The 25,266-nt window shown below is 40.3% G+C and overlaps 1 protein-coding gene across 17 annotated transcripts in view; it reads left to right on the top strand.

The window, feature by feature from the left end:
* Positions 1-23,345, top strand: part of ZMIZ1 (zinc finger MIZ-type containing 1) — a 325,404-nt gene extending 302,059 nt beyond the window's left edge. For all 17 annotated transcript variants that reach the window (XM_048946996.1, XM_048946995.1, XM_048947003.1 and 14 more), the window contains 9 exons: positions 1,133-1,343; positions 2,543-2,648; positions 3,197-3,357; positions 3,671-3,738; positions 6,229-6,297; positions 6,831-7,078; positions 9,916-10,079; positions 14,947-15,195; positions 18,877-23,345. In XM_048946996.1, the coding sequence (XP_048802953.1) occupies positions 1,133-1,343; positions 2,543-2,648; positions 3,197-3,357; positions 3,671-3,738; positions 6,229-6,297; positions 6,831-7,078; positions 9,916-10,079; positions 14,947-15,195; positions 18,877-18,984 (1,384 nt within the window). In that variant the 3' untranslated portion in view covers positions 18,985-23,345. The remainder of the gene's footprint in view (positions 1-1,132; positions 1,344-2,542; positions 2,649-3,196; positions 3,358-3,670; positions 3,739-6,228; positions 6,298-6,830; positions 7,079-9,915; positions 10,080-14,946; positions 15,196-18,876) is intronic.
* Positions 23,346-25,266: the final 1,921 nt, after the last annotated feature.

Raw genomic sequence — 25,266 nt, 5'->3', positions numbered from 1 at the left:
TAGAAGGATTATGCTGAATGGTCACTTAATTTGTATTCTGTGCTTTTCTTTACTAAAAACAAAACAAAAAAACCTTTTTATCCAATACTAAATCTAGATGTTTTGAAATCTGGAGAAGACAGTATTAAGTCACAATTCAAATCTCTATTTCTGATAAGGAAAATGACAGTTAAGATGATGATCTGAATGAGCTGTTCCTTATGGATCTTACAAAGATGTATTCTTCCACACAAGATGAAGAAATGAGCACCTGAGTTTTCAAGCATAAAAAATAAACATTGGGCAGAATGTTTTAGTTATCACAAACAGCAGAATTCCAGCATTTCAATTCAGTTCCTTATGTTCTTTTATATTTCTTCTTCATATTGCTCTTTTCTAACACATTGACATTTGTGTGCGACACTTGGAAGTCATAATCTCTACCAATTTAATTTTTATTAATTTAGTTTTAGCCACTCCCTTTTTTTGTAGGTGTTATAAATCTAATTTTGAGGTGCAGAATAGCATGTGATATTTATTAGTAGAGGGAGGAAGGGAATCCTACTCTGAAAGAAATTGTAACTTGGGTAAGTGTAATCCACAGCTGTGATAATTTGGAATCAAAGACATACAGGCAGTGAGAAACAGAGGTCATTTTCTGTTAGTCAATTTACCTGTTCTAAGGCTGGAATAGCTGTATCTGTACTACGTCTGACAAGCACTTGTTCCAAACCTTGTTCAAATGCCCTGAAATAGTGAAAGATCTGGAATCTTCTAACACAGTCTGCTGCAGTGTATAACTTTCTTGTTCTTTACTTTTCACTCAGACATGAAAAACCTATCATTTTAACATTTCTTTTTTTTTTGAGGATCATTTCACAGTCTGTTTTTGCAAAGTGGTTTGAGATGTTTCCTTGGAAAGTCCTTTATAAGTGTAAAATATTAACAACTCTGTGGCATGCTTGCATCATTAATTCATCATGACTTTCTTCTGTTAGGGGTTTTTGTGATGAAAGTATGTTGTATCTTTTATTGGGAATAATTCTAGAAGAATAGTCTGATTGGTCAAGAAAAGATGTTCCTAGCAACAAAAAAGACCTCCCTCTGCAATGTGCAAGAAAAGTTAAAGGAAGATTTATTGGTTGTTGTACAGGTCTGACTTGGAATTACAGTTCAAGTGCTATCACCATGAAGACAGACAAATGAACACAAACTGGCCAGCTTCAGTCCAGGTCAGCGTTAATGCAACCCCACTTACCATCGAACGTGGTGACAACAAGACATCTCATAAACCTCTGCACCTAAAGCATGTCTGCCAGCCAGGAAGAAACACGATTCAAATTACAGTCACAGCATGTTGTTGTGTAAGTACATCGAGCTTGCGGCTGCAGCTGCTGATGCTGACTTTGCTATTTAGTACAGTTTGCAAATGTCGCCTTGGCTGAAAAAGCCTTCCTCTCTGTTTTTTTTCCCACGAATTTTTTTGGTAGGATGCTTGTTTAATGGTGTTGACACAGGCAGAGTACTAATGCTGATTTTTTTTTGCGCTGCAGAATTATTGCAGACTGTAGCAGGGTCCCTTCAGTGAGTTTGAAAGGACTTGGGGGCCTAGGGGAGGAACGGAGTTTGCTCTCCAAGCTCTTTAGTGTGTGCCTGAGTTACAAAGTGGCTGAAGGATTTTAAGGGAGTAGATTGTTGTGGTGTGGACTGTTATCCAGTATTAATTTCATTTACGTAGAGGATTAAACTGCAATTGATTTGTCGTGATAACTTCAGCACTGTCATTGTTGGTAGTGATTTTCAGATGAAAAATTCATATCCCGTGAAACCTTCCCCCTTTCTCCTTTTGCATGGTTTAGTTGCTTTCAGATACAAGTATTATATTTTTAATGCAGACTGTTCCGCACGTTACAGTCTGAGCTTTTAATTGCTCTGTTGTTACTGACAAGAAAGCAAGCTGCTACCTCTCCCAAGGTCACAGTGTGAGGCGTTTTAATGGGGAGCCATTGACACATTTTGCTTTACCTCACATTGAAGTATCTGTGCCTAATACCATTTATCTGTTGGCTAAAAGCCGGGGCAGCAACCTGCAAATCCACAGCAGGCTCTTACGACTCTGTGTGGGAAGGAGGATTCAGTGAGTTGCAGACAGATCAATGGCAAATTGTGCAACTTATAACATAGTGTGATGGCAGGCAGATAGTCTAGATTATGTCAAAGAATCCAGGGTCTTAGGAATAAACCCAAGTGTCAGAGATGAATATATCAGCCCTCCATATTCTGAATATTAAAGAGAAAGAAAATGCAGAACATCTTTTCTTTTTTTTCTTTATTTTCTAAAGCTATTGTATGCTGTGCTCCTGGGGAACAGAACAAGATACTGTACAGCATTCAATATATCCCTATGGGAGTGCGTGCACTCAGCAGAGCAGCACCAGCTTTCATATTTATGCATTAGATGCCTTCTGAAGCTATGCATCTAAGGGAAGAATGCAGCTCTGTTCAGCAGCATATGTACCATGTGTGCTTGGTTCTCGTGGTAACAAAGCGTGTTCTCTTTCAGTCACACTTGTTCGTGTTGCAGTTAGTACACCGGCCGTCAGTTCGCTCTGTACTTCAAGGTCTACTAAAGAAACGCCTCCTCCCAGCAGAACATTGTATCACCAAGAGTGAGTTTTGTTTTTTGCGGGTGATGACTTTCTTAAAACGCCTATGTTAAATTGTGATTAACTATTTCTACACCAGATTTGCTTGCCTACTGAAAACTTTAAATTACACTTAAGAATTTCCAGAATAATCTGTGCATAGATTAAAACCTTGGGATACTCAAATTTTGAAGTCTGTTTCGGTGGGGTAACAAAATACCAAGAACACAAACTTAGTCCCTAACGGTGGCTCTTCTGTCCTGGGATAGTCTGCGTTTCCCCCGTATTTGTTTTTCTCCTATTCCAAAGAGTTGCATTAAAAGATTCTTCTCCTTTTTTCATTTAGGGCTGCTTTAAGTGCATGTTATAGCACTTGCTATAGTTGAGACAGAGGCTGATATCCATGTATGTGATGGTTTGTCTGTACAGCACAAGATTATGCAGCATACACTCATGTGGATAAATTGTCTGTTAGAGTAGCCTGTAAAGGATGAATTGTTGGTCTTTCAAATTTCTACATTAGGATTTAAAGAGTACATGTATTTTCTCATGCATGCCTTCTTCCTAAACAGTAAAGAGGAACTTCAGTAGTGTAGCAGCTTCCTCTGGCAATGCAACACTAAATGGGGAAGATGGAGTAGAGCAAACAGCCATTAAAGTGTCTCTGAAGTGTCCGATCACATTCCGGCGGATTCAGCTCCCAGCAAGGGGTCATGATTGCAAGCATGTACAAGTGAGTAAATGCCAATGACATTACAGTGTTCCCTCCACCATGTGTAGTAACACATTATTGTAAGAGAGAGCTTAACAGATTTCCTTTTTGTCTATCAATATAAGAAGTTAAATACATATATGTATTTCTGTTGAATGTAGAGACAAGTACACTACTTGGTTTAGAAGTTAGTTCTAGTAGGGTTTTATTCATGGCAGTTTTACTTTTGTCTGACTCAGTTAATACAGTATTTTCCTTTGATTTTTCTCTTTTTTTGTTGTTCTCTTTTTTCTTTCTTTCTTTCTTTCTTCCTTTCTTTCTTTCTGATACATAGTGCTTTGATCTGGAATCTTACTTACAACTGAACTGTGAAAGAGGAACTTGGAGGTGTCCAGTATGCAAGTAAGTGCAACTATGCTATGTGAAATGCCGCTATAGGTGATTTAACCAAATTTCAGTAATATTGAAGGTAATGGCCCAGGTGGCCAAGAAGGCCAATGGCATCCTGGCTTGCATCAGAAACAGTGTTGCAAGCAGGAGCAGAGAGGTGATTGTTCCCCTATATTCAGCACTAGTGAGGCCGCACCTCGAGTGCTGTGTCCAGTTTTGGGCCCCTCACTGCAAGAAAGATATTGAGGCCCTGGAACGTGTTCAAAGAAGGGCAACGAAGCTGGTGAGGGGTCTGGAACACAGGCCATATGAGGAGAGGCTGAAGGAGCTGGGAATGTTCAGCCTGGAGAAGAGGAGGCTTAGGGGAGACCTTATTGCTCTCTATAACTTCCTGAAGGGAGGTTGTAGTGAGCTGGGGGTCGGCCTCTTCTCTCGTGTCAGTAGTGATAGGACCAGGGGGAATGGTTTCAAGCTATGCCAGGGGAGATTCAGGCTGGACATGAGGAAGTATTACTTTTCAGAAAGGGTGGTCAGGCACTGGAATGGACTGCCCAGGGAGGTGGTGGAATCACCGAGCCTGGGGGTGTTCAAGGAAAGACTGGATGTTGTGTTGAGGGACATGGTTTAGTAGGAGCTATTGGGAATAGGTGAACGGTTGGACTGGGTGATCTTTTAGGTCTTTTCCAACCTTAGTGATTCTATGATTCTATGATTCTATGAAGAAAAGATAATTTATTTGGAAGGGAGAGAAAGGAAGTGCTAGAAAATGAGATATATAAATACATAACATTTACCTAAAGTCCTGTGAGAGTTCTTCAGTATTGCATGAACTGGGGGAACACCCTGGATTTTTTAGAAATTCAAAAACAGTTAACAGGACATTTTCTCACAAAGCGTATCATCTGCTAGCTCTCATCAGGATATCATTGTATTGTGTAGAGTTCAAAAGAAGCTCAAATATTTGTAGTGATAAGACAGATATCTACATGAAACTGGTGAACTGGGAGTTGATTTTCCTCTAGACTATGAAGTATAAACAAGGAGCTGATAGCAACATACCATGATAAAAGAATAGATAGTCTATTCTGGAGTTACTTTTGTAATTTTCATGTTGTAATGCTCAAATTAGTAAACTTCAAATATTTAAATATTAAAATTCTCAATATCCAGTTGAGTTTGGTGGTTTAAGGATGCCAAATAACTGTCTTAGGCATTGTGCTTTGAGTCACGTAGGAATGCAGTTAACGCCAGTGTTCAAGGAGAATGGGAATTTTGGAGGCTGCAGCATTTGCCAGTAGGATCCTCCAGGGTCAATGTCAAGTGCAAATGAAGGCAAAAGCAGAAAGTAGAAAGGACTCCAGTTCAGAATAAGGCTGATTTTAAAAAGCTGAAATGTTTCCAAGAAGCTGCTACTACGAAAGTTGGGAGAAATTGCTTACAGAAAAAGGAAAATACCTCAGTATATTTTCAACCTTATGTCTTGACCAGAGCACTTGCATACTGCAGAAGAAACAGAAGATAACGCTTTAAAGTGGTCACATTTAACTGAGCAAAAAAAGACTCACAGAATGTCTGCAAGCCCATTCAATGTCTGTAACCTGCTGTGCTTAGTGCACATGGTTATGACTTGGTTACAGCCTCAGCTGAGAGCCAGTGCTCTTAAGCTCAGGCATCTGTTGCTGTAGCAATTTGCAAGCACCTCTGCCCATCTGTGTCAGCCAATGTTATCTATTGAATAGATGTGGCCATTGTCCATTTTATCTGCTTCTGTGAACGTCACAGACTTGAGATAAGCTTGACCATCTGTGATTCATAGCTATCCTAAAGCTCAGATGATTTCTCTGAATTACCTCAAGCTTTTTAATCTTTTGAGTTTGGCTAAAAATAAGAATTGGATGTCTTAAAAGATAGCGGTTACTTCATAGTTTATGTATTGATATATTCAGGCTAAAATTTGTATCCTCTTTCTCTAAGTACAAGCACCTACATTCTGATCTTAGAGCCGATGTAACTCAGTCATTACTGTTACTGTTTTGTTCTGTCCCCATGTGTGCTCTGTAAAACAGTTATAATATGCAGTTATTTTGAAGGCATATTACTGCGTAGCTCAAGAAAACAGCACAGATGCAGTTTTTAAAAATTAGTAGTTATAGATGATGGCCACAGGAGAGATCTGTGCTTGAAGAGACTTTATATCTGAAATACAGTTCAATAAAATCAACAATCAACAAAGATGTGAACAGTTAGTGGACATACACAGATCTACATATGTATGTATGCATGTATCCTTATTTTACCTATTTGATTTTAAAAACTATTATCTTGGTAAAGCAGATGTAGAGCTGAAGCTGTTTCTCCCAAGTCATTATAAGTTACTTGTAAGAGATAGTTGGTAGATCTTAGACTGCTGATTCCATCACTAACCTATCCTTCTTTTAAATATATGAAGATACATTCTAATATGAAGGAGTTGGATTTTTGTTTTTTTTTTTCCTTTTCTAGTAAAACTGCTCTGCTGGAGGGCTTGGAGGTTGACCAGTACATGTGGGGTATTCTCAACGCTATACAGAAGTAAGTGAATTGATATTTCCAATATCCAAGATTAAGTAACTGGGACATCTTTTATTGAGTGCTGAGACAGTCATGCCAAATAAGGTGTTAATGATTGAACTTGAGTATTCTGTTTCATGGCTTCTTGGTAAAGCTAGTAATATCAGTGCGCATAGCTAATAATAGTGTGTCTCTTTCTGCCTGCTTAATAGATCTTGTTTGGGTCATCTCCTGATGACAACCTCATCAGTGAAGCAGAAGGAAGAATGAGAATGGAGGATGAAATGTTTTCTCGTGTTTAGAAGGAGACCTTCTGATTCATATGTAGATACATTTGGATTTCACTGTGAGGATATAAACAGAAATGTGCTCTCACAGTTGCCATTTCTAAAATTCGCTTTCAGCACACACTTGAGGAGTGAAAGATTTTGAGGTTGTATATACTAGAACACTTAAAAACATTTGTTACCATCAGTTTCTTAGGGAAATATCAGCAGAATTGACAGGAAACAGAAGAGCAATTGATGTGCTAAAATTCTCGTGTTATTTTACAGCTCAGAGTTTGAAGAAGTTACCATTGATCCAACATGCAGTTGGAGGCCAGTCCCTATAAAGTCAGATATTCACATCAAAGATGACCCAGATGGCATTCCCTCCAAAAGATTTAAGACCATGAGTCCAAGCCAGATGATCATGCCAAATGTGATGGAGATGATTGCAGCTTTGGGTCCTGGACCATCACCTTACCCATCCCTCCCACCTCCTCCAGGAGGCAACAACTCCACCGAATATGGAAACCAAGGTAGGTTTTACATCTTTGTTTGTGCAAATTGTTACTTTCAATGTCAGTGAGTCAGTCGGATTCCTTTGTTACGCAGGTTTGTCATTGCGCCTTCTCATGGGCATTCAAAAGGAAAGCAAAATATGTGTGGCTCCAGTTCTGACATTCTGCACGAGACTTTTCATATAAGGTTCATCTGGTTAGAGGAAATATCTTTTAGTAAGGCAATTGGTGACTGCCACATTTATTGCCATGCAGCTCTCTCTAAATCATTGAGCACTGTGTGTTCCCTTATGCATTCATGGCATGCCACAATATACATCTTCCCTCATTTTTTCTGTCTATTTTCCTTCTGTTCCCTCTCATTCTAATAAAAGCTCGTCCTGCTACATTACTTACTACGTAGCAAACCTGAGTCATTAATCCTGCCACTTGAGCAGGTGGCTGACATTTCATGGATCAATCAAACTTTTAGCTGCTTTGCAAACACCTTTGCATTGGATTATGACTTCTGAGATCCTCTGTCCATGCATTGCCAGTTTGAGAAAGATAGAACTAAATCCAAGCAGTGGAAATACCTTTTCAAATGACTGGGATACTCTGAATAACTAAATTATACTGACAATTCTAAAAATATGAAACCAGAGACTGTTCTTTTTGCAAGAAATAAGATATGACTCAGTTCAGCTCAGAGAAAAGACCAACTGTTCACACCATCAGAATCCTCAAATTGATTGCAAGGTGATATATGTGCTTTTTGCAGGCATTTGAAGAAAAATGTATCTTGCATGCAAAATATGGTTCATTTGCTCCAATGACTGCAAAACTGATGACAGATGATAAAACTTTCCAGGTTTTCAAACAGATGAATGATTACTATAACAAAGCCAAGAGCACTGAATCACAAATTTTTCAGTTGCTAAGTAGGAGTGAAATGCAGTCAGAACATGAGAACAGAGCCATCTTTTCTTTATCATCTTTCTAGCTCCTTTACTCAGGAATGGACACAGTAGTCATGTAAGCTGGGTTTTAGTGTTTCTTTAGTGATTGTTGCCTGGACTGTTATTTCCCTCCCTTCCGCTGAGATCCTGTAGCAGAGTTAGGCATTGCTGCTCAGAGCTTCTGCTCATCATGTGAAATCCATTTTGTTATACCTCTGCTGCAACACACGTATCAGTGCAAGGAACCAGATTATCCTAAATGACTTTGCAGGTGTGTCCCTCAGTGGGTGGCTTAACTCTTGCCCCAGAGAAGGGTGTATTTCTGCATGGCTGTAAATGCCTGGGCATCATGTTTTTATTCTCTATCAGTGTGTGCAATGAAACTTAGCCTTTATTATTAAGTGATGTCCTCTGATTGACAACATTCTAGAAAAAAAGTAGTAGTGTTATTACTGTGGTTTTTGTTTGTAATTATACTGAAGTATAGTTTGTAAATATAGCAAGTACTTGATAATACAAGAGCTTATTAAATTTTTCCTGAGAAGTGAGGCAAGAGCAGTTACATTCTGGGAGAATTATCCAGTTTGCAGATTAGCAAAATGGGAATTAGTAAGGCTCTGTGGTATTTACATGGTAGATCAAAGACCTGACTTCTCTGAGAAATACTCTTACATGGCTAATGACTTCTATTCCTCTGAGATTAAGCTTCTGCTTATGAAACTGTGCTGAAGAGCAAATGTTGCAGCTACTTTGGTTTGTTGAACTCCCTTCTTGACTTCTTCCATTTAAAGCTGCTGTATTCCAAGTTCTCTGTTCAAGTTCCAAAACTATTCTATTGTTTCTGAGTTCAGTATCATGCAGTTAGGTCACGTATAAAAAAATAGCTCAATGGCTTCAGTCCAGTCCTAATTCTTCAGAGCAGATAAACCAACAGAGTTGGTATCTCAAATGAAAGTGCTAACAGAGGGATCAGAACGGAAAAGAATTGTGAAAATAAGTCCCCTGTACTATGATGCATGCATGCTGCAGAATTATAGTAACGCTCACAGGGCTGAGGTGAAAGGGATCAAAACACACTTGTCCTGAAATTCAGCAGAGGGCCCCAGGTTTGCTGCTAAATAGTAGATGTGTGAGGGTTAAAACCTGATACTGAATTGTTATGGAATTTTGATGCTCTGGAGAACATCCTTTCCATCCAAAGTTACATTTCATAGATTTGCTGATTTTTCATTTGTGAATGCGTGTTTCCACATCTGAAACACAGGATGCGAGCAGGCAACTTGTAGCTCTGAAAATGAGGGTAGGTGTTTCCAGAAAAGGGAAAATTGGAGTCGAATGCATGTTATTAGGTTTCATGGGAACAAGGAGAATTACATCATAAGCCTCAATTAGACATGGAGGCCTCTTCTGCATTATCTCAACAGAAGTTGCCTATTTATACTGAGAAAGAAGAGGTCAATTAACTTTGTCAGAAACTAATGCAAAGCTACAGTCCTCCTTAGTGCATGGAAATGTAGATAAAAATAACACAGGTGTCCTATATATAATTTGTGCTTGGGCAGTGAGTCAGTTTCACTCTGATTCTTCTGACTTTTTGTCTTGCTTAAGTTTAATTAGTGACTTAACAGCAGCTTTTCTAGGTGTCAGGAGGTTTCAGTTATTTTCAGAATGTACGCGAATTACTACAATCAATTCTAATATTCCCAGCAGTAGCCAATACATGAAAACCAAATGCCATTTTTCCTCCCTGTTCATTCAGCTGCCTCTGCAATGGGGAGCGCAACATTGCTATGTTCCCCATCCTATGCAAGGGAGATATATAGCCCTGCACAGCTTTAGCAAGACTCTAAAAGATCAGTGTCAGGAAAAAAAATAATAATAATAAATTATTTTGTATTGTATCTGCTTGTCTTTCAGGTAACAGTTACCAAGGTCATGGCAATTTTGATTTTCCGCACGGGAATCCTGGTGGAACATCTATGAATGATTTCATGCATGGGCCACAGCTGTCACATCCCCCAGACATGCCGAGCAGCATGGCAGCTCTCGACAAACCTCTCAGTCACCCTATGCAGGAATCTGTAAGTAATGATGCTGCAGATGTAGATCTTTCTTTGCAGGAGTAAGATGCTCCAGTCAGGCGAATGGACTTTCCTTGTGATTTGATCTTCCTTGTTTTGGATTCCTAACTTTGGCAGCATCTGAAATAGAGCAGCCCTGAGAAATGTTGTCAGAAATGTCAGTTTTAGTTTCTGGCCTTTTCAAGTTTGTGGAGAAATGTTTTAAGGTTTTTTTTTTTTTAAATTGTCGTTTAAGCTTGTTTATCTGAAAGAAACAACCTGGCTCAGTGTACCTGTGTTAATCATTGTGCTTTCCTCTGACACCTGGGAAAAACTAGCCAGCAGTATCCGTGAATGTCCATCTTCAGCAGACAGCTTGTTATAGCAAGATGTTGACTGATTCAGAGCAGGGACAGTGTCTTCCCTGACTTTGTTTCTGAGGTCAAAGTTTGCACCAAAGCATTTTGTGAGGGATGCTATCCAAGTAGAATAAAACGTACCTTTAAGCTGTTGGGAATAGGATAAGCCTGTAGATTTCAAGGAGAGATACTGCTGCTGGTCTGAGGCTGCACCAATGTAATAGATTTAAAAAACAGGTTCCTCAGATCTCAGGTGGAAAGGCAGAACTGCTCATTAGAAAAGCAGCTTGCTCAGTGAACCAAGTTTTATATGCAGAACTTTACATCCAGATGATGCAGTACTGCAGCAACAAGATGATAGAAAAGTTACCAGCAGTGTTTAGCTCTTAGGCATGGCTAGTCATCTGTTTTAACTCTGTGTGGTATATGTGTGTGTATATATCCTTTTATATTCAATTAAGTTACAGGGCAGGGACTTTATGATGTGCTGTTACTGCACAGGAAGGGCGTTTAACTTGACAAGTCATCTGTGCTGTGACTTCATTGAGCACTAGAAAGTACTATTTCAGAATGTAATGAGGATATGTGGTAGCAGATGCTTAGGAAAAGCCTACTCAGTCAGTGTCTCCTCTAGCTGGCAGTGGATTTTCCGAGGAGGATGGTGAGAAATAGGAAGGGAGCGGAGAGAGCATTCTTAGTATAGCTTGGACAGATCCCAAGTGAGAAAAATGTCTGCAAAGAAAGAGTCCAGGAACTGTAATGACTTTATCACTTCATAGGCTAATAAAGGATAGAACAAGCACGCTGTAAATTTAATTTTTACTTTGGCAAATTTTACATATCAGTTTAATGAGCAACCTGAGTATCTGTATCTGAACCAACTGTACAGCATAAGAATGTAGTGGTGAGGGGAATTGCTACCAACCTGAAGCACTCACACACAGCTACTGTCCTTTGAACCAAAGCCGCGGGGAATTCTTCTGCACCTCCCCTTCTGTGACACCTACATTTCCACTCCATCGGTTAACCGCTTTACCTTTACTACAGAGGTTGCCCTAGTAAAATCTCTGAAGTGGCAGGGTATGAAGCGGTTGAATATGAAAGTGAAGAATCTGTGGTTTTCTGAAAATTGGACTCCTTACAGATAAGAGCAGTTAAAAGTTGCTCGAGGCTGTGCATACTGCAGAACTGTAAGAGAGTATTTGGGCAACCGTTAATAGACTTTTGATTCTCTGGGTCAGTTTGTAGCAGATCTAATGCTTGCTTATGATAGCTAGCAATTAAAGTAAACCTTTGCCTTGCTTCTCCCAATTCTATTATGATATGCAAGCTGTGCTATTTTGAGAAAAGGAAGTGGCACTAAAGCAGACTCCACCTGGCTTATGTCAGTGGGTGATTTGCCTTAATAAGGATCAGTTTTCACATCTCTTTGCACAATAGAATTAGATTGACCTCGCCAATTTGGCCATACAGTTTTTAGGCCACTTCTGTGAACTGATAGTACTCTAGCAGAACATTGTCAATATCATGATGTCTATGCTTCCCTCCTCTGTTTTTCCTATCTTCATTCTTCTCTCTCAGAAAGGAACTGGCTTTTGGTAACAGACACACAGGAAAGACAGCTTTAAAACTGCTGCTTTTAGAGAAATGCATGCTATTAGGATATGGTATTGATATAATTGAAAACAAATGTGGGGGAGGTTTTGATTTGTGACAGTCCACCTGTTGAGTTTGCAAGGATGCATGTGATGGCAAAGGAAAAAAGGATGGGAAATGTGGCAGAGAACAGCGGCCGGGCAGGATGGCATCTTTCCATGGTTCTGCCACTTAGCGCAGCTCCAAGAGTTGGTGAGTCTGTGACCTCCGTAGTGGAGAGATATATAAACAATTGACTTAACCTAATGATCTTTTTTTTCACTATCAATTTTCTCCTGAGATGAAAGGAATATCATTCTGCAGTTGGCAAGCTCTGTTGCTGTTCATCTCAGCACTCCTAGAGGTCACTCTTAGACTGACTCATAAAGAATTGTGGTTTTATGCTATTAAACAGAAGATGTAGTTGTGTCAGCTATAAACTTTACTTTTACAGATTGTAAATGTTTTAAGAGTGCCACAGTTTACACTCCTAAAAACAACTCTGAATTACCTTGCTATGTAAGCAGTGGCAACTTTGTTGACTAAGCATTCCTAATGTAAGTTAGTGCTTTTGAAATAAAACCAGTGCAAGTTGCAGACGTGAGTTGCAGACCCATGTGTCGTATCGTTTAGAGTGTTTTTACACCAGTGGTAGTTAATTCATCATTACTCAGCTGAATAAAGACAGAAAAATAGTCCTGAGCATTTACTCTGTCCCAGGTAGGCCTTGATGAATGCCATCAGGTGGATTTTGAAGCTGTGTTGGCTATTTAAGATAATGATAACCCTCATCTTATAATGAGCAATGGGTCCCTGTCCAACAGTTGTCTCTGCTCAAGATACTGCTTTATCAACAAAACATTTATGTAATGTTAGTATATGGAAACATAATGTATAAAATTTCTAACCTGCTTATCTGTTCTGAAATATATCTGAAAACATATGAATGCCTCTTTTTTAAAAATAATTACTTCTATAAGCACACCAGTGTGACCCTTGCCATGTGCATCTGGGGGATAAATCTGAGAGAATTTTCAAGATGACCTGATTTTGTTTTATTTTCTGGAAACAACTTTCCCGCTTCAGCAGCACTGTCTTTAATTGCTCTTTACTTTTTGTTATTATTAAGCTTTCTTACTTTGCACAGTTTCTGTTGCACGTGTTCTCAATGAACGAAGAAGGAAACGGTACTATTTGGACAGGCATCTACTTTCACTTGGACTGTTGCAAAGTCTTAGGATGCAGGTTCATTTACATTAAACTGTGGTCTATGGGCTGATTTTGTACAAGTTTACCTCTAAGGTAACAACAATAATGTTACAGAATACCTTCCAGGTAGTCAAATTATGACGCTAATGGAAAGAAGAGTGTGCAACAGTACTTTGTAATAGTTATTTTAAAGTCTCATATAGGAAAGAGACACAAAAACACTTTACATGTAGAATCCTTCTGATTTCCACCAACATTCCTACTGCCAAACTATTGAAAAGGACTTCCATGTAGCTGAGTTTGAGTGTCCCATTGTATCACTGTTCAGATGTCAGTTTTCGTGCGAGTGGAAAAATGTTTCTCTATAAAATGCTTGTTTCTGTGATATTTTTTTCCTTAATATCTTGGAATATTTTAATTAATTTTGTAATAACCTCCCTTTTGCTTTCCAAAAGTGAAGATTAAGGTTAAAATAGCCTTGTAGTTTACTGTGTTATGAAAGGGTCAATGCTGACATGTGACATAGCATTTTGCCAGTTTCTGTTGGCTTGGCTGGATGAATTTCATGCTGTTGTTGTACGTATCTGTTCTTTTGTTTCAGCTCCACTGTGTGGCAATGTAGCATTTCTCAAAAAATGTTTACATTTTTTGCTTCTCCATATACCCAATTAACATGAAACAATTTTAAGGCATTCACACTCATTTTTCTCATGGCACCATGGTCAAGTCCCAAAGAGTCCACGAGCATTAAAGATGACAAGTAGCATGGGTTTGTGCATTTTTGTTGCTTCTCTGTAATGTGAGAGAGATTTTTACCTCCATTCTTTCATAATAGGGTTTAGAAGATGCATGTGGTTTGGTAGGTTATTCCCCATTGAAATCCTAGAAAATACGAAGTTTTTGGTAGAGAACTTGCCCATGTGAAAATAAAAATGCATTCTGTTGCATGATCTTTGCTTAATTTAAAATAATGTGTTGTACTTCACAGGGTGTCACCAGGTATGCGGCCACCTCCGGCAGCTCTATGGGTGGCTGAGGAGCTTGGTTTTTTCAACCATCAACTAAGAAAATCCCTTAAAAGGGATGCTGTATTCTGAAAAGATGGATGAAAATAGAATAGAGGAAGGCGTAGGAAGGGCTGGCATTTGCCAGATGTTTGTAACAAGCTGAAACAAGAATAGGTAGCAATGTCAGGGAAGCTGCCCAATAAGGAATCTGAGTAGAACTTAAGTATTTTCTCAGTTAATCATTTTGCTGGCACAGGGATTATTATTCAACAAATTCTCCATTGATTCTTGAAATTTTTCAAGGGCAATGCATCTGCCTGGCTCATGGTGAGCAGCACCATCAGCCCCCCTCAACTCCGTGGGCTGCTTGATTTGCACCTTCAGCCACAGCTTCCCACATTACAGCAAAGCAAATGCAGCAGCACAAGCCCAGTGTGTTTATTTCCCTTTGCAAGTGATCTCCAAAAAGCCAAACATTTCCTCCAGCATTGGGATATGGAGCTTTCTTTTCCAATTACGCTTTTTTTTTTTTTTTTTTTTCTTTTCTTTTTTTTTTTTTTTTGGTCTTTTTAATTCATTTTCGTTGTTTCCTTTTAACATGCGGTTACAGAGTCAGGCACCGCGAGCACTGTACCTTGTGGCCTCACTTTCTTTTCCTGCTTTTTTCCTCCTCCGCAGATCCCTCATCCCGGCAGCACTGATCAGTCCCATACTTCCATGCAGCAAGGTTTGCACGTCCCTCACCCCAGCAGCCAGTCAGGGCAGCCATTACATCACAGCGGGCCTCCCAGCCAGCAGTCCCGGCAGCCGCCCCCGGCCGCTTCTGGCAACCATCCACACAGTGACCTGACCTTTAATCCCTCCTCAGCCTTAGAGGGTCAGGCTGGTGGACAGGGAGCACCTGACATGCCGGAGCCCTCGCTGGATGTAAGTCTGTGTCATACTATCATCTGCCTGCCATAGCGTGTGCTTGACATGGCGGCGGGAGGGCGGGGTGGGTTCGGGGACGGGGAGCCGCTTCCACAGCACATGCCATCTTCTCATGCTTGGGTACATGGGCGTAGTCACTGCAGCTGAGGTGACAGGGCGCTCCTGGCTTGCTGTGGAAACTCTTCTGTTTTAAGCCATATGACGTGCCAGCCGTGTCCTCCTCATAGCAGGCAGGCAGGTTTCTCTTGAGACAACAGGTCGAGTGTCTGCACAGAAGAGAGATCTCCCATCCCCTCGCTGCCTGATGAAGGCACTCGTGTGCACAAGCCCAGGCCCTGGAGCCGCTGCAGCCTCCAGATTAGAAGGAGGCGGCTGCACATGGGCCGGGCTTGGGCCACATGGTGCCCGTTGAGCTGTGTGCTGGCTCAGCTTCGGCATTGCAGTGCCTGGCAGTGGCGTCCATCCCTGGCTCTGGGCCCTGCCACCGCACTCAGTAGCACATGTCCTGCTGCATACCATGCAAGTGCTTCAAATGAACAAGGACGTCTTCTGCCTCCTTAGCCAGGGTTGAGAGCAGCATGTGACTAAACGAAGATGAGCCTAGTGTTAAAGACAGAAGTAATGTCTGCAGCCACCCAGTGCTAGTGCTGGGAGTGAGCTACCTGAGGTATCCCTCTGGTCAACCACTCACCTTCCAAAGGTCATATTTCTTAGCACTAGAGTTGAATTTTTGTTTAAGTCATGCATTCCTGTACTTGTATCTTCTGTCTGGTCCAAAGTCTGCCGCACAATGTATTCTTCTGAGAGAAGTGTTCACTCTGTGCCTCAGGTTTATACCTGTCCGTGCTGTTGTTGTGTGCGTGCCTGTTCCCTGTCTCATGACAGCACTGTGCCATCAGGCAGCCTCGCAGGGGAAGGCAGGCTCCAGGCACTGGGAGAAGCCCTCAGTAAGCAGTGCCTGTGCTGGAGCCAGGCTGTGTCTGTCACACAGCAAGGCCATGGCACATCTCTCAGGAGCTGCAGGTCATGTGGCAACTGGAGGTCTGAGCCCTTAAGGATGCCATATGAGTAATATCAGTAGGTGAAATAAAAATATCATTTTTTCTTCAAGTATTTAAGTAACCCTGTACACTGTAATGGGTCAGGCAATTGTTCCTTAGTGAAAAGAAAATAGATGTTATAGTACTGTGAGTATCGCTGGTGGAGGCATTTGGTGCAACGCTGAAACTGAAATTGCTGTAGCTTAGTGAAGCAAGCGCTGCACAGTATGGAGAGCATAGAGCTTAGAAATATCTGTGAGCTCAGTCATGCTCAGATGAATGATGTCAGCAGGTTTAGTTACTGGTGACTGTTGTGGAACCAGGCAGAGCAAGGCACCATGCAGCACTGTCTGTGAGCTGGAACCAAGCTGGGGAATGCACTGTGGGCAGCTGGGCCCACTGCCTGCTGGCATAGACGGGGTCATTCATTAGTGCTTCAGTGCAGTGCTTAACCAGGCAGAAGGGCACACCTCCTATAGAAGGAGATGACCCACACTCACACCACACACAGCAGAGGCACGGGGCGCAGATGCCTGGTGAGAGCACTACAGGATCACTTCAGGAGCACTGGGTGTACTCTTAAAATTCTGACAAGTCCAACACACCCTCACAGTGCCTGCCCATCTCAGCCCTCCATCCTTCCCTCCTGGCTCAGCACTGCTGGGTACCCAGCTGAATCCTTGGATTTGCCTCTTGCTGCAAGGGGCTGCCATGAGGATTCCCACACACCAGCGGCCAAGCTACAGTGCCAGCTCCTGGCTCGTGGGCCATGTGTTGCACAGGCCTGCATGCAGGGAGACACCCCAGCATTCAGAAATGCTCTTCTTGTTTTCAGAATTTCCTCCCCTTTACCCTTTTTCTCCTTGAGACTGTGTCAAAATATACCTTAACTAGCAAAAACTGGACGATTCTCTTTTGAGGAGTCTTAGAAATATCCTAGTCTTGAATTTTTGCCATTACTTCATCATGTGAAATATACCTTCAAAATTCAGAAGACAGAATTGTTGAAGAGCGTATTATTTTAAACTTTCACCTTTCTTAAAAAAAAAACACAACAATCCTCTGTATAAAAGAATGAGTCTCAGACACATTACGTTATTTTTTTAAGAATTGAGTTGGACTACCTGTGGGATACATTCAACCATTTGTTACTTTCTAAACATATGGTGAGGCCGCAGTTTTCTTTTAGTCCCATACTAGATACTCGGAAAACTATGCTAGCAGGTGAAATGCATTTAAAAGCTGTATATCTTTAGTCTAGCAGTATGACAACAGCAGTTAAAACAGCAGTGTATAAAAGGAGGAGGTGTTTTATGAAAACCATTCCCTCAGGGACATTTTGTTTATCCAAACTTTTCTTTCTTTTTTTTCTTTTTTTTCTTTTTTTTTTTTTAAATAATGCTTAGGAAGTAATAAACTTCCTTCTTCATTTCATGTATAGCTTATTTAAAAATATCTTTATCCATTTGAGCATAAGAAGCATATAAATATAGTACTTGTGTGCTAAACGTGATGCAGTCAAGATTTTACTTTCATAGTATTTGAAAACACAGAACAATTTAAAATGCATTTCTTGTACTTATGTTTTTTTAATTATTCCATGTTTTTCTGTCTTGGCCTCAATGCTGAATATAAAGGGAGCTTATTACAAACTCTTCCCTGTCAGTTGATACATACTTTTACTTTTCACCAAGACTTGGTAAGTTGCAGAATAAACCAGAAAACATTGCCTCTTACAAAACCCTCAGTAGCTGAGGTGTGCTTGTGACTTGTCAGATCAAAAAGAATCTGAGTGATGCCTGGGAAAAAAAATAGTTCTATTTGAAATACAGTGTTAGTGAAAACATAAGTTAAAAAACTTTTTATCTTGATACATTTAAAACCTTGTGAAGATCAGTGCATTTTCTGTTGGTTGGAGTGTTATGCCCCTGACCTTTTAAAATACCTTGAAATGCACATAAGGTGAAGTTGAATAAGCACTTCCAATTACCATCAGCTGTCACTGCCACAGAGAGAAAAGGAGGTCAGCTGCCTGCCTCGTCACTCCCCGCTCCGTGCTCCTCCTTAGGACTTTCAGTGCGTTTTTTAATTTTGATTTGGGGGCTTTTTTTGGTCTGGGTTAGTTTCAAAATCTGGTGAGTTCCAGTCCAGCTCACTGCCCAGCCTGTGTGTCCATGCATGAGGAAGGGGTGGACACAGCAGCCTCGCTCCATAGGGATGCAGGCCTAAAGCAGTCACCACGCTGCTGCCTGCCAGTCACATATACCAGGCTTTGTTGATCCACTTTAAGGATCAAATAAGTCTTACATGACTGCATGGTTCAAGTTTACATTCGGTGTTCTACATGAAACTAACCTACGTAACTGGCATTTATCAAGAAGGTCTTATCAGCATCACTAGGCAGGAATTAAGCTTTGTTTATTGATAAGCTTTGTGATGGGGAAGTTGAGTAATACAGGCTTTCACAAACAAGTGGCTACTGCATCACCTTAGGGTGTTAGGCAGCATTACTGCTGTCAGATTCATTTCAATATATGTATGTGAAAGCCAGTTTCCCGGAATGTATGGTGTTTTAATCCCTTTTTCTCACAATTGTATTTCTGTTATCTGTAATTTTCCTTTTATCTTTATTTTATAGCTGCTTCCAGAACTCACAAATCCAGATGAGCTGCTTTCGTACCTGGATCCTCCTGATTTGCCAAGCAATAGCAATGATGACCTTCTGTCTCTCTTTGAGAACAATTGAACCCACATGTATTCCCCCACCCCTTTCACTTGTTCACACGTGTGGCTGCACAGCGAGGAATCTTAACACTCCTTTTCCACAAAAGAAGAAAAAAACACCTCACGAGTTGATCCAGTGGTGCACTCCCTGCTTTCTTCATCTCAGAACTGCTTTTGTCAGCTTCAAAAACTGTGAAAGTGCCGGGAGAAAAAATACACAAAAAACTACAGTAATCTCAGAGTCCGCCATGCTATGCGTCACAACAAAACACAGACAGTTGTGCAGCTATTGGAAACCCCGTTTGTTGTTCATCCTATAGAGAGAGAGTTCTGTGATAAACATAGTGTGAAGTATCTTGGCAAAAACAAATCTTGGCAAGGGAAGAAAAGGCAACAAAATGGAACTGTCTTTAATTGACCTGTCTCAGAGTGTCCTTCCAACGCATGTTCTTCCATTTTTTTGAAACCATCTCCCTCCACCCTGCTTCTCCTCTGTCCCTCTCCAAGCACAAGTTTGTGTTGGAGTAATTTTTCTGGCCACACACAAAACAAAAAACAAAAACACAAACAAAGCTCCAGAAAGCACAGATTGTACAGTAAAATGGCAAAGGTAGGGAAGAAATACGAGCCCATCAAGAGGGTGACAGCAGTTTAGTAAACACGTTGTCAGTAATGGAGTCCTGAGCATCTCCAGGCCGCAGCCGCATGTGTTTGGACTTAGAAAAGTTCAGGAATCTTAAACACTTCTTTGCAAAGGATTCCTCTGTTCAAACACACACATTGGAAGCACATGGAAAAAATAAAAAATACTTTCAATGTTTAGGGTTTTTCTGTGGTTTGGTTTCAAATCATTACCGTTTGTGGCTGCGTTGACACCCACCTGTCAAGATTGTTGTAAGTGGTCTTTTTGCCATTTAATTCATACAGAATGGAAAAGAGAGGGAGGGGGGAATGCAAACCAAAACTCTCAATTATTAACCTACAGCCTTTGCTTCCTGAGCGTTTGCATCACTGTGTGTGTTGCACAACACATAATAAGACAAGCTAGGTCAAAGGCAGATAGGAAATCGTTGCAGGATGAGGGAGAGTAACATCACGATCTGCATAATTATTTTTCATAATCAGCTTGAAGAGGGGCATTGAAATTGGATAGACATAGCTTCTTTTTTATTTTGCTTTGCGTTCTGTTTTCATGACTGTTACAAATAATTCAAGCTTTCTTTTCTCCTCCTTCGGTTTCTTTTTTTAAACCTTAGGTACCAGGAAGAAATTGTTCTCATGAAGGAAAGGGCATGGGGAGGAAAAATGACTTGGTAGATTGCTGCTGCCCTCAAGAGACCCTAATGCCACTATCACTGTCTTGCCCCTGTGATCCGTGCTTCTCGTGTGGTTGCTTCTCCTGCATGAGCTTCCTATTGCTTCTGTGCCCATTTCTGTGCTCTTTGTCTCTCTCTCTCTCTTTTATAAATTATGTACAGTAGCTGTGTAAGAAGTGCATGTGTGCCAACTTTGCCCTCGTGGTGCAACATTTCAGCTTTTGCCCACTGTGGAGTTATTGGTTAATTTCTTTTTATTACTAAAGCAAATTTGACCTACTCCTTTCCTCATCCCAAACCCAATCCAGTAACTTTTATTTGCTCGCCACAACACATTTTAAACTTAAGTGCCAGACAAATTTTGTTTGTTCCCATCTGTTTGACTAGAGTTTCCTAGCCCTCTGTGTTCAGTTTGCAAGCTGTAAATGGCATGCTATGTGCTTACAACTCTGGATTTGCTTTCCTCACCAAAGTCATGTTTGTAAATTCTTTGCAGTTCTTGTTTTATTTTGCTCTTTGTTAACATTTCCCACTACTGCTGTACATGCGTCGTGATATATATATGCTAGTCAGCAGCACCTTGCTGTAGATATTAAAGGAAATGGCGGTTTAGTTCTTTTATTTTCCAGTAGAAGTATTGAATCTGTCAAACATATTATGTAGAGATGGTCCCACACTTATATTTTTCCTGTTTCAAGTTTTTTTAAGAAAGGCGCTGTTCATTATGCAAAATCAATTATTTTAAGAATTGCTATTGTAAATATCTTTGTGAATATTTTAGTATCGTCTTTGATAATATTCAACATTTTCATGATCTGATTATACTTTTGCTGGTGTTTTTAAATACCTTGTCTGAAAAAAAATATATGGGTCCTTTTTTAACAAAAAAAAAAAAAAAAACAACAACAAAACATTGAGGGTTCTTTAACAGAATAAGGGAGGTTTTTTTTCTTCCCCCTTCCCGCCCCTCTCCCTCCCCCCCCCAACCTGTTTTCTTTTGAAAAGTTAGCCCAAACTTCATATCCATTTACCTGATGAATGAAATGATATGTCAGACAGTACCTGGACAATCAGGGCCCAGCTCTGTCATGGAAACACAGTAAGAAGTGATTGCCTAGGGCAAAAATCCCATCACCCAACCAACTGATGTTCCCTGCCCATGTGGTGCCTGTGGGCTGGTGACAGCAGAAGTTTTGTCCCTTTGCCCCAGTGAGCAGGACACCTAGGAGCAGCTGTCTGAACGGGTGAAGAAGCACTAAGGCAAGCAGCGAGTACGTAAGGTACCGTATTTCTATCACTGTGCTGGTGTTCCAGCCTGCAGAGCTGGGCACACTAACACGAAGGGATGCTGGTGGGTGGGGAGGGAAACAGTATAGTACATTTTATTCTGCTTAGAAATGTCTTTTTTCTTATGTAGGCTTGACAACCTGTAGAGGATCTCTGCAGAATATTAAAGATACCTTGGTATAATACACGGTAACACGGTTGTGGTGTGGTGCTGCTGCCATGCCAACACTAGGAAAGACCATTCTTCAGTTACAGATGTGTTTTGTAGCCATTTTACTGTAGTAGTTTTCCCCTGTATTTTTGCTGCATTGTTCATATATGTATTGAAGTCATTTTCAGGGGTGATGAATGATAAACTGACATTATGCCCTTAGGGTTTTGTTTTGTTTCATTTCGGGGGAAGTTTCTTAAGCCATAGGTTTTGGAATAAAGAACATTTCTCAGTACTAGATGGAATGGGTTGCTCAGATTTTTTAATTGATTCTATTTAATCCACTCTTCATTGTTTCCTGAGCAGCTAAGTTAGTCACCTGAAATTGCTTTTCTCTTAAACACAGCGTTAGTATTTTAAACCAGGTATGTTAAGAATTGACTTTTTGCTAACTGGTAGTATTTAAAATGTATCATCTGAAAGTACCTGCTGGAAAGAATAAAGGGAAAAAAAAAACAAACCCACATAGATATTAGCAATATGTTTGGAGCAGTGTTTGCATCTGCTTTGTACAGTAATAGAGCATTAAAGTGGATGGTTGACATGTCGGAGCTTAGAGGAGCGTTTGGTTTCTAAGCAGAACTTATGAGAGAAAACACGATTTTTACCCATCTCCCAAATGTTGGACATACGAGACAGTTTTAAAACTATGTCAGCTAAAATCAGGTACTGTATAGTAGATTCAGTATGGAAATGCTTCTAAATGAAAATTTAGTTATTTTTTTATCTGTTCACTGCCGTATTAAATTTTAGAGAAAAAGCCTAGCAAATAGGGTAATCACAGTCATTTCTTTTAAAGCTTAATTATTGTATGAAATTCCAGTAGTATTTTTATTCTTCTTTTTTTGTTTGTTTACTTTTTAATTGTTTCCCTATGGAAGTTCATCTGGGAAAGAACCCACAGAAATCTACAGTTCTGCTGGCAAGACATTATTATAGGACTGACAGATACACGCCAATGTCTGCAGCGGAGACTCAAGGGACATCTGTACATATGTAAATGACAAATAGAGACATGTTAACAGAAATGCATTCATTTTCCTTGGAATGTGCATTGTTTTTATTTCGCAGGAAAAAAAAAAAGCTTGAAGCTCCATCTTATGTGGAAAATGAATCCTGTTTGTTAGCGTTTGTGGAGTCTCGGCATTCGTTTCACTTTCACTTCTGTAATATACTCTGATCCTTCGTTTTGTTTTGTTTTATCTACTTGTAATATTTAGCTTACGTGTACTAGTCTATCACCTGTGTATTTTTAGGGTGCTACAGAAATAATGAAGAAAAATAAGGGGATTACAAAAAAAGTAAATTGTAACCAAATTCATACTTTGTACAATTTTTGATATCGCGATCAGAGGGGAATTAAAAAAAAAAAATACAATCTGACGTAACACGCAAAAATGGCCATTGTCTTTGTTTGTACATTGTATGTACAGTACAATGCAATCATTTCATACTTTAAACTGGTCAGAAAAAATAATTGTGATTTTTAGTCTTGCAAAACTGTATGTAGTTAGATGATGTGACAACCTAATATTTATCTAATAAATATGTATTCAGATGAAACCTGTATATTAGGTGTTCATGTGGTTATTTTGTATTTAAAGATCAAATTATTTGACTATTGCTAGACATTTATATACTCTGTTGTAACACTGAGGTATTCTCATTTGCTCATGTTAATTCCTTTTCCTAAATAAATTTGCAAAATTAAGGTCTGGCTAATTGGCAGCTGCTTTGTAAATTGTCAGTTTCTTTTTGGAACACCCTACTTGCCCTTCTCTCTGGGCTCATGTGTTCATCTGAAGGCTATGTGTGCAGGATGGCACTTCCTGGGAACCTTTCTGGTTTGCTCCAGGAAGGGAAAAAGGTGCAAACCAGAATGGAAGAGACCCAGGCTAGGAGATAGGGAGCACAGATTTACTGATAGGCACAGGATCATGTTGAAGAAAAGACCCTGACATGAAATCATATTGATGACTTGCAGTTCAGCACAGATAGTCCCGCATACCACCAAAAAACAGAGCAATTTCTTTGAAATGAAATGTTTCCATGACATGAATAAGACAAAAAGAGGCTTATCTCTTGTGCTGACCTGTGTTCTGAAATGCAAGGCGACTGTAATCCTTGCAGGGAGATGTTAGCGGAGGGACTGACCATCCAACAGCACGGGAGACTGTTAGCTTTCTCTTTGTTTTAAATTCTCACAAGTCTCATTATTTTTCTTTTAATTGCAGTCTGTCATTTAGGGGAAATCAGTAATGGGAGATAACTAAAATGATTTTTTTTTTAAATGTATTCCCACTTAAAGCTGAAGGTTGGTTTCAGAATGCAGTTCTGCTTAATCTCTCAGCACCCTGAGCTGCTGGCAGACCAAGCCATGACTCTGTGAGCATGCACAGGGCACTGGCAGCAGCAGTGGCACGCACAGCTCCATTCCTGGCAGAGTCCCACACCTGTCACTAGCCACAGTCACACACAGGGCGCTTTGTCGAAGGCTAAGGATTTGTTTCTGTAGAGAATTCCTGAGTACCTTCTGGATATTGCATTTGCAGAAGTGTTTAGCTTAAACCCACCTTTCAAATATATTCTATAGATAGGAACAACCTAACCATTTCACACTGTGAGTATCTACACGTTGTAAGTCAGATACAGCAATTACCTCTTAAGGACAGAAGCCCCTGCTGTTGATTGAAATACACATAAGTAATTATGGATAAATATAAAAATTCATTTTCTCAAAATTGGAAAAAAAAAAAGTTTCTGCCTCAGTTCTGCCTTCTTTGCTAGCATTATCAGTTAAAATGGTAATTCGGGATAAAGTAATAAAACTGACTTACAATGCAATCAATGCATTTACCTATCCTAACCAATAATTAATCAACATTTTGGTGTTTTGTTTTCTTGGAAGCTCCTCAGAAGGGCCAGTCAGCCAGTGTACAGACCTGCCTCAGCACTCAGGATGGAGGTATTTCTGCACAAAGCGTGTGAGTGATGTCCTTCAGTGCTGGTTGTTCTTCATGCTCACTTGGAAGTCAGAAGGCTATGGCAGTTCTCCAGATGGAGCTTCTCCCAGATGTTGACACCAGGATATGTATGATGCATGCATCCAGTACATGCTGGAGTCTTCTGTTCTGTGTCAGTGTGGCCCTGCAATGTTTGCTCTCCTGTGGTTGCAGGCAGCCACATATGGGAGTATCTCTTATGCCTCCTGTGCTTGTCATGCTGCCTCATTGTTGAACAACTTCAGAACACTCTCAGGTCCCTACATTTTTTCTCTACTCTTCCTAGTCAGTATGGAATTCTGAATACATATTATTTGTGTTTGTTGCATTATGTTCCCAGACACCTGATTGTGCCTTTTATAGGAGCAAGAGACAAACTACAGAAATGGAGGTGGCACCATCTGCTTGTTTGCTGACTGGACAGTGGGAGTGGGACTCCTGCACATAAGTGCTGTGTCAATAGAGCTGCTTTCTTTTCTTTAAAGAAG

The sequence above is a fragment of the Lagopus muta genome, chromosome 5 (assembly GCF_023343835.1).
Source record: "Lagopus muta isolate bLagMut1 chromosome 5, bLagMut1 primary, whole genome shotgun sequence".
In the NCBI taxonomy this organism is placed as follows: domain Eukaryota; kingdom Metazoa; phylum Chordata; class Aves; order Galliformes; family Phasianidae; genus Lagopus; species Lagopus muta.
Note: the sequence above shows the minus strand (reverse complement) of the source record. Positions and strands in the feature narration are given on the sequence as shown.